This window comes from Hypomesus nipponensis, chromosome 9 (assembly GCF_054491055.1).
Source record: "Hypomesus nipponensis isolate SF chromosome 9, ASM5449105v1, whole genome shotgun sequence".
In the NCBI taxonomy this organism is placed as follows: Eukaryota; Metazoa; Chordata; class Actinopteri; order Osmeriformes; family Osmeridae; genus Hypomesus; species Hypomesus nipponensis.
The window spans coordinates 8,745,001-8,755,000 of record NC_140369.1 but is presented as its reverse complement, the minus strand read 5'-3'; the positions used below and the strand labels follow the sequence as shown (position 1 = coordinate 8,755,000).

The following is a 10,000-nucleotide window of genomic DNA, read 5'->3' as shown; positions in this document are numbered from 1 at the left end:
ATCCTCCCTCATCCTCCCTTCCTCCCTCATCCTTCCTTCCTCCCTCATCCTCCCTCATCCTCCCTCAACCTCCCTCATCCTCCCTCATCCTCCCTTCCTCCCTCATCCTCCCTTCCTCCCTCATCCTCCCTCATCCTCCCTCATCCTCCCTCATCCTCCTTTCCTCCCTCATCCTCCCCTTCCTCCCTCATCCTCCCTCATTCTCCCTCATTCTCCCTCATCCTCCCTCATCCTCCCTCATCCTCCCTCATCCTCCCTTCCTCCCTCATCCTCCCCTTCCTCCCTCATCCTCCCTCATTCTCCCTCATTCTCCCTCATCCTCCCTCATCCTCCCTCATCCTCCCCTTCCTCCCTCATCCTCCCTCATCCTCCCTCATTCTCCCTCATCCACCCTCATCCTCCCTCATCCTCCCTCATCCTCCCTCATCCTCCCTTATCCTCCCTCATCCTCCCTCATCCACCCCTTCCTCCCTCATCCTTCTTAGAGGAGTGTTTCTCAGTCCTGGTTAGGATTTGTGGGGAGGAGTACAGATGTTCTCTCTATGTCCCCCATCCTTCTCTCATCCTCCTTTCCACCCTGCTCCCAGTAATCTACCACACATCTCTTCCACTCTCTTTTAAATTAACATGCAATGCAAAAAAAGACGAGAGCAAAAAACTAAATGCATTTAATAAATGTCTGACTTCAAATCGCCTGGCTTTTCACCCGGTGCCTATTCAAGGCCAGTGAAAGAGGAGAAATCATTCACAGGGGGAGACAAAGCCGAATGAAAATATAATTCTGCATTGTGAGGCGCTTTTGTCCCGGCCCGTCAAACCGCTAATGGTGAACCTTTTGTTTTGTGGCGGCGCTCTCTGGCTGGCGGTGTCGTATGGCGTCTGCAGCACGCGGCCCCTAATCACACCGCTTTGTGATATTAGATTATAGGGGCAATTAATGGCGTCAAACCTTAACAACTCAACACTCAGTCCTGCCACACACACATAAGCTTGCCTGCATACACATGCATGCGCAGCTGTTACACATACGTATACACTATCAGTCCTGCCTACACACACGCGCGCGCCCATTCAGCGCGGGCGTCAGAGCGCCTGCCAACACAGAGAAAGGTGCTATAACTCCTGTAATTATTACGCCTGCAACTTAAGAATGTCAATGGCGGTGTGTATAAAATAAAATGTATGAGTTGTCAGGAGGAGAGAATGGGATGCACAAGAGCAATTAATTACAGGTTTTCATTTGGCCTGCGCCGACTGACAAGAGCCCCCCCCCACACCTCCCTTCACCAAGACCTCAGGGTCGACTCCTGGGGGTGGTACCCTGTTGCCATAGTGTCTCTCTCTCTCTCTCTCTCTCTCTCTGTCTTTTTCTCTTCTTCCGCCCCTTCTCCTTTCCTCCCTTTTTTCCTCCCCATCTGCCCTGACTACCCCTAATTTCCCCAACCACCCTTCACTGCCCCCCCCCTCACACACACACACACCCCTCCCTGTGTGTGGCTGTGATGAGACGGTGTGTTGGGTTACGGTTGGCTTGTTTGATCGCGATACAACAGCTTACAATAAGGGATTGGACAGGCCCCGACACACACAGGCTGGGACTGATAACACACTGAGAGGGAGAGAGACATAGAGACAGAGGGAGAGAGAGAGAGAGAGAGAGAGAGAGAGAGAGAGAGAGAGAGAGAGAGAGAGAGAGAGAGAGGGAGAGAGGGAGAGAGGGAGAGAGAGAGAGACAGAGAGAGAGAGAGAGAGAGAGAGAGACAGAGAGAGAGAGACAGAGAGGGAGAGAGAGAGACAGAGAGGGAGAGGGAGAGGGAGAGGGAGAGAGAGAGAGAGAGAGAGAGAGAGAGAGAGAGAGAGAGAGAGAGAGAGAGAGAGAGAGGGGGGGGGGGAGGGGGAGGGAGCAGGGTGTCAGTATTTATGGCCAATCATGTTTACAAAGTAAAATCAGTCCTTGACAGATTTAATTTACCTCAGACAATTGTACAATTTCCCTCTCTCTGGCTGAGAGAGGCTGACGCTGGCAGAGGCAAAGAGAGGCAGAGCGAGGTAGAGTGGGGTTGGTGGAAAGAGGTAGAGAGAGCTACTGTACATTTGAGAAGCAGAAAAAGGTAGGAAGACAAACAGCTGTCTTCCTGGCAATATGGCAAACCATAATGCTCCATAAATAAAAGAGAATTTCACCTTCTGGACTGTAAAACTAATACAGGGTCTCAAACTACTTAATCATCAGTACATTGTGTAGGACAGTATGTGTGTGTGGGAAAATGTGTCCAAACTTGACTGATAATGTATGTGCGAGAGAGGGAGTGTGTGTGTGTGTGTGTGCGCATGTGTGTGCGTGAGTGGATGTGTGTGTGTGCAATTTACATGGTTAGTTTATCTCACTATTCAGACGTATGTTTGTAATCAGATTACCATCCCGGCATAACTGCTAGAGCAACGCATCAAACACTTCTGCCAAGGTTGTGTGTGTGTGTGTGTGTGTGTTCAGCTAGTGCAACACACCAGCCTGCCTCCAGCCCCTTCCTGGAGATAAGTATCTTATCAGATTGTTTGTTGTTCCTTTTCTCTCTCAAAGAGGTGATTGTGCGGACAAAGAATCAGACAGAATCATTATCATCTGTTTATTGAAGCAGATAAGATGTTAAATTCCCAAGGGAGATTACATATCTAGGTTTCATCTCTTTCTGTGCCAAGTTTTCCACAATACCAGCCATGTGCGTGTGTGTCCAAGTGCGTGTCTCGTGTTTCATGTCAGCTTAGATTGACTAGGGTTTTAAAGGTGTGTTTTGAATAGTTACTGAAGGGACAGGTTGAGGGGGTGTGTTCATCCCTGTGTGTGTGTGTTCTTCCGCAGGTACCTGTATCCATGGCGATGATGAGTCCTCAGATGATCACTCCTCAGCAGATGCAGCAGATCCTGTCTCCTCCTCAGCTTCAGGCTCTACTGCAGCAGCAACAGGCCCTGATGCTGCAGCAGGTAACACTCACACACACACACACACACACGTGTGTGTGACCCTGGGCTCGGTCCTAGTCCTGCATGTCTGGATGTGTCTGTTTTAGTAGGTGCTGACAAACACTAGTTGTGATTGTATCCTCTAGTCCCAGTTAGTAGGCGCTCAGAGACCTTTGAAGATAAACACACACACACACGCACACACCCCGCGCAAACACACACCAGAGTTTTAAAAGTGCTTTCCCTCCTCCGTGGATTACATGCCCAAACCTCCATGCCCTGGAGGATTCACTGGTGAGCCATGTAGCTACAGACACACACGCACAAACACAAAGACACACGCACAAACAGTCAGGCACAAACTTATCTTCTCAGTTGTTTTTTGTTTTTTTTTGTCTATCTTTTATTTAGTGAGGCGGAACACAGCCTCTTTCTCACCAGAGACTTGTAAATCTGTTTTGATTGGTTGAGGCGTGTGTTGATGCCCGCCAGGTGAAAGAGGAGTTGCCATGTCGACCTGAGTGAACAAACACTCTGTTTCCAACATGTCTGTCAAACACAGCGCCGCGGAGGCTGGTGCCAAGCTGCCCCTCAACCTTCTCACCTCGCACAGCTAGGGAAATGAGCTCACACACACGCACACACACTAACTCTTACACACCAGCACACACGCACCGACACGCACACAGTACTCGTGTGATGTGAGTAGTCAGCGATTAACAGGATATGCTGGAGATAGTAGAGAAATTGCAGCAAAAGCATTGCTAGAATACAAATGCTAACACACACACAGTCACACACACACATTGGCACACATGCGCGCAGGGCGAGAACAGACAGTAGATTTAATAAGAAGCCGTAGCTTTAGGCAGTGGGAACTTCTGACAGCATGTATCATAATGGAAATGTGAAATATGCTGGCTCTCTGGAAATAGACATGCACACGGTAGAGAGCCTCTCAACCAGCCCTTTCTACTCTAACGAGAAGAATTACTTACTGCTCGCACTCACACACACACACACAAACACACACACACACACACCCACACACACATACGTTTTACTCTTGCTCTTAAAACCACTGAGTTTAACACAGCTCTCCCACTTAATTAACCACAGTATGCACTCACTCTTAGTCTATGAATTTCTGCAAATCAGGCACTTTTAAACACACATACACACACACACAATTCAGCAATCAGAGACCACATCAGTCATCGGGGCATAACATTTCATATCCCCATGGAGACTCTTCATTGTGTGTGTGTGTGTGTACATTTACCCGTCCATGTATGTGTGTGTCTTTGTGAGTGTATTTTAACCTTTAAATTTCCTCTAACCTTTAATTACGACACAGCTGATGAACTTTTCTTTCTTCCTGTGTTAGTAAAGTCAAGGTCATGGTAATAGGCTAGCGAGGTGACTGCCTCTCTATCACTCAGCTAATGCAGAGGGCCACTGAATCAAATCATTAAAAGACCTTAATTATCACTTAATTATTTCCCCAACTTGTCAGTCTCCAGTCTAGCATGTGTGTGTGTGCGCGCGCGCGTGGGTGTGTGTGTGATGAGGGGATCTAGTGACGCGGAAAGGAGAGATTAACTCCACCCATGGAGCGATGAAAGAGAGGGAGGACAGACGGAGAAAGGGAGACAGAAAGATGGTAACACTGAAGGAAGGGGTGATAGAGAGAGCAGTTCATAAAATGAAGAATATACGCTCAGTTAGACTGACTTTTATGGATGGTGCATGACCACCAGGTCCCTTGACAAGTCGCCTGACACACACACACACACACACAGACACACACTTTCCTGCGTGTCGGAGGATGGATAGGCAGCGGTGCGTAGTTAGTGGCGAGGCGTTTATTGTTAGGTCAAATGTTTGGAGCGAGTGAGATTGCTCTCCTGGTAAAAACCGCCTCACACCAGTGTCTGTGAAATCACTCTCTTGTGAAACAGGCCTGCTTTGAAGAAAACTCATACTTGATGCTTCATGACACTATGATTCTCCACTCTACACATGGACGCGCACACAAAAACGCCAATTCACACACACACACACACACACTCACAGATAAACACACACACACACACTCCTCTCTGGGCCTGCGGTCAACAGTTTTCCCATCTGACTAGATGTGCACTATGAGTTTTGCAGTCTGACTCGACGTGCACTCTGGGAGATGCTTATCTTAATGCAGCTTCCTGTGTAAATGAATGATTAACTACTAAAACAAGCAGGCTAGCCTAGCAGCAGTCAGTGGAGACTGCTGTGTGAGGGGGTGTGTGTGTGTGCATGGGTGTGTTGGCAAAGTGCATGTTGCCCTGCTCACCACAGTGAAAACGTCTCTGTACATAGGAGAGGAGACAAGGATGGGAAGGTAGACCATGTCGCTCCTGAGAGGCACCCCAGTACAGTAAACTCCAGAACACCTGTCTTTACCCCCACCTTTATTAGACAGTTACCCCGGTGATAACTCAGACAGCCCATAAATAACATGGTGCCGGTCTCTGATCTGTCAGGGCTGCTATGGCAACACCCCTTAGATGCCAGGTATGGCATTGAGATTTACAGGGTACAACAACACCATTCTACCCCTAGCACCCACACACACATGCTTAACCACACATACACACCCACACCCCTGCCTACTTCTCACCAGGTGTTTCTGCTGAACACGAAAGAAATGTACAAAAATGTGGGTACGTGCTTAGCCCCATGAGTCAATCTATCCCCTAGAGGCTTGGAGCACTCCTGTTTGGTCATGCAAGATAGTCTCTCTGACTCTTTACCCCGTGAGAATCTAACCTATGGAATTGTATCTGTGTATCTGTGTATCTGTGTGTGTGCGTGTGTGTATGTGGAATGCACGTGCCTAATGACATGCCAAACACATACACGATCATCACACATGTCCACGCTCACCAGACAACAGGGCTTTGGAACCTGTGCCATCAGCAGCCTGTGGTCAGACACTGGTTTGCCCATAAAGCTAGTCTCAACAGACGATGAAGAGCGGCCTTCAGTGTCATCTGAAGAAGAGTCCCCAGATGCATGCCAGGCGAGCACACACACACACACACGGACACCCACACACACGGACACACACTCAGTCACTGCCTTGATATCTCCCTCACTGCTCTCTCTTTATGTTCTGTTGTGTAGGAGGGTCCTGCGGCTCGAACCCAGGCTTCTCACCTCCTGCTTCCCTTTCATGACTGCTGTTGTTGTTGTTGTTGCTAGGGTGCTGTGTCTCTGTGGCCTGATGTGCTGCTCTCCCTGCAGTTACAGGAGTACTACAAGAAGCAGCAGGAGCAGCTTCACCTGCAGCTCCTCACGCAGCAGCAGCAGCAGCAGCAGCAGCAGCAGCAGGCTGGGAAACAGGCCGCCAAAGAGGTGAGCAGCAACACCTGGCTGTGACACTCACACACTGAACTGTCCTCTCACCCACGCTCCCGGGGTGAACTTGAAGGCTGCCTCACAGGTTAACACACGGCTCAACTGACAGGTAGTCCACCTATATGTACACTTCTGTGGAAACGAATGAGTGTGCTCATAAGTACAGTACACTTGCCAGAAGCAGCTTCCCTTCAGTCAGGGGTGGGGGGGGCTGAGAGTTGGCACTCTTCCAACCTGTGTTTACTCTCATACACCCCCCGCTACCCTCAGCAAACACACACACAAAGACACAAACCACTGTTGTTTGGAAAAGCCCACATCAAAACAAGACATGACAAAGGCATATGGATTATAATTTGTTTCCAGTCCCACTCCATGCCTATCCATGTGCGAGTGAGCGTGTGTGTTCTCTATGCTGCCTAAGTATTCAATTCCATGGCTTCCTCTCTAAGCCTCAGGTAAAACCCCCCTGTAGGAGGAGCCCAGCACTCTTTTAATTGTCAATTAACCCCGCGAGCGCTGCGAGCCTGGAACACACAGAGGCGTCTCCAGCTCCAACCACCGCTATGGTGGGAAGACAGAGGATCAAGTAGGATCACAACATCGCACAACAAAGAGGATCCTAATCAATCAAGCAAGATTACTGTCATAACCTGTGTGTTTATGTGTGTTTGTGTTTTTGGTGTGTGTGTGCGTGTGCATGTTTGTCTCCAGAGAGGGTTAGGAGTATCAGTAAAGCACGCTAGGTGAGCATTTAGAAATCCATGCAGTACACACACACACAGACGCACACACACACACACACACACACACACACACAGCAGCAGGTAGGAGACAGAGACAGGCTGCAGCCCAAAGCTGAGGACCTCCCGAGACCTGAGTGAGACACGCATGAAGAGTCTCAGCCTCGTGTCCTCCTCCTCTCCCTCCTCCTCTTCCTCCTCCCCCCCTCCTCCTCTCCCTCCTCCTCTCCCTCCTCCTCTCCCTCCTCCCCTCCCTCCTCCTCTCCCTCCTCCTCTCCCTCCTCCTCTCCCTCCTGCTCTCCCTCCTCCTCTCCCTCCTTCCCTCCCTCCTACTCTCCCTCCTCCCCTCCCTCCTCCTCTCCCTCCTCTTCTCCCTCCTCCTCTCCCTCCTCCTCTCCCTCCTCCTCTCCCTCCTACTCTCCCTCCTCCCCTCCCTCTCCGGAGCCTTCTTCCCCCTGAGCCCTCCTCCCCCGCCCTGTCCGACAGCGCTCAGACAACTGGACCGTGACCAAAGCAAACCAGTTGTGGTTTACTTGCATGTTGGAAGTGTGTCTGATTCCTGTTCACCCTCCCTTTCTCTGCTCCTGTCCCAGTTTTTTTTTTTTTTTTTTTTTTTTTTGGTTTGTTGTCCTGTAACAACTAGACAAGTGCAAACACTGGTCACATTCTGGAGACACGCACGCACACGCATCCTCTCAGGGGAGGGAGAATCGGTTGATGTGTGACGGTTGACTGCACACACACAGTGTTGAGGAGAGCAGTCCTTCCCAGGGGTGTGTAGCTGAACCTCCTGAAGCTGTTGTCAGCAGGCCCGCTCAGGGGCCAGGCAGAGCCCTCAGACTGCCTGCTGCTGGGGCTCGGCCTCCCTCTCTCCGAGGGGGCACAACCAAACCTGGGGCGTTCCAGGCTGAACCAGGGGAGAATATACACCAGGATCCACACTGAGACCCACAAACACCGCATCCACCTCCCCCTGAGGACTCACTTATGGGCTTCTCCCACTGTAGGTGGAGGCACCTGCCCAGCTAGGAGCTCCAGCAGTCAGCCTTCGTGCTGTGACCTGCAGGGGGGTGCTAGGGGGTGTTAGGGGGGACAGGTCTACTCAGATCCATGTTTCGAGCTCGACTAGCATGTCTGGCTCCAGCCTGTCTCCTCTGAGCAGGTATTTAGACTTCCTAGTCCATCACAGAGGAGTGGATCACCCAGATTATGTGCAGCAGATAGGAAGAATGATCTGGCAGAAGTCCCTGGTCCTTAGAGAGAGTTAGCATAGAGAGGGCTTCATTCCTCCATTGGACTTCAGGAAAGTCAGAAATAGAGAAAGAGAGCAAGACGGAGAGACAGAGGGTGAGAGGGTGAGAGGACGGGAGGGTGAGAGGACGGGAGGGTGAGAGGGTGAGAGGACGGGAGGGTGAGAGGGTGAGAGGACGGGAGGGTGAGAGGAGGAGAGGTGGTAAAACAACAAAATGGCCTCTAGGTTGATGGCTGGGACGTTTTGCCCTCCTTCCTCCTTTTTCCAGTTACTGTTTTTTCTGTGTGGATCATGGGACAATTAGAGAGTGTGTGTGTACTGTTCGTGTGTGGATGGGAAGCATAGAGAGAGTGCGTGTATCGTACTGTATGTGTGTGTGGATTAGTGGAAGGATTTGTGTGGTTGTGCGATGGGCGTATCTGGGACTGGTCAGAAGTCAGCTTAATGAAGTGACTCTGTCTGTCAGAGTAGACGTTTGGGACGTGTGTGTGAGAGTGTGTGTGTGTGTGTGTGGAGTGTGTGTGACTGGCAGGCTCAGACAGTGTGTGATGTGCTCATAAATCACATTGACAGCCTGTTACTGCGCTAGCTTTGGTCACTCAGCCGCATCTAATGTAAACAGAACACACACACACACACACATTGTGTTAAAGAACCAACACTGCGTCTCAGGAGAGGGCAACAGGGAGACAGTGGTAGAGGCAGAGATGAAACGGACATGAAGGAGGAGGGAGGAAGAGAGAGACGGAGAGAGAGAGACTGACTGAGAGAAGTGGAGAGACACAGAGAAATTAGTAGGATTTTACAGCCAGTTGTTGATGAAGGTCTCCAGTGAGCTGTGTGCTGTCGTCTGGATGGCAGGGTAGAGCAGGACTGGGAGAAATGGCAGGACTGCTGGAGGCTGCCTATTGTTCCTCTATTCTGTTCTGACAAAAAAAAGCCTGTTGTGCTGACACAGCGCCTACCTTCCCCCTCTCCTCCCCCTCTCCTCCCCCCTTCACCGTCATCTCCCTAGACACCCAGTCTGGCAGGAAGTGACCTAGCTGCCCTTCCTGTGAGTTCCTCCTGAACATTCAAAGAGTTGCTGGCCGCCGCTCTTTCTCTCTCACACACACACACAGATGCGTACACACACACCCACACACACACTCCCACACGTCCGCCTCTGTTCTTCAGATGTTTTTATTTATTTTTCCTCTCTCAGTTATCTGTTAAAAGATAAGGTCCAGCCCTCAAGGGGACATCAAACAGTGCAACACAGGCCAGGGCTGTCTCCGACTGGGAGAGCAGGAAGGGGGACATTTATCACTGTGACACGTACTGACATTATCGCCACGCGCCATGTAGTCTCTACCACTCTCCTTTAACCTCCCTCCCTCCCACCCACCCATTCCTCCCTCCCCTTCATCCTTCTCTCCCTTCAACCCCCCACACCCTTATCCCTCCCTCCACCCCCCCACACTCTCATCCATCCCTCCCCCCCCCCCCCCACACCCTTATCCCTCCCTCCATCCTTCTCTCCATCTCCATAGCTCTTAACTCTGCGTCCATGAACAAAGGGGTGGTCCTGGGTCTTTCTGCTACAGACCAACCAACGACCGGGCCGAGCGCGACTCAAATGCTTTCTGATCGTGTACTTTA

General features: G+C 50.7%; 1 protein-coding gene across 2 annotated transcripts in view; it reads left to right on the top strand.

Moving 5' to 3' along the window:
- Nucleotides 1-10,000, top strand: part of foxp4 (forkhead box P4) — a 91,724-nt gene that overhangs the window by 56,914 nt on the left and 24,810 nt on the right. For both annotated transcript variants that reach the window (XM_084704821.1, XM_084704822.1), the window contains 2 exons: nt 2,861-2,983; nt 6,251-6,361. In XM_084704821.1, the coding sequence (XP_084560947.1) occupies nt 2,861-2,983; nt 6,251-6,361 (234 nt within the window). The remainder of the gene's footprint in view (nt 1-2,860; nt 2,984-6,250; nt 6,362-10,000) is intronic.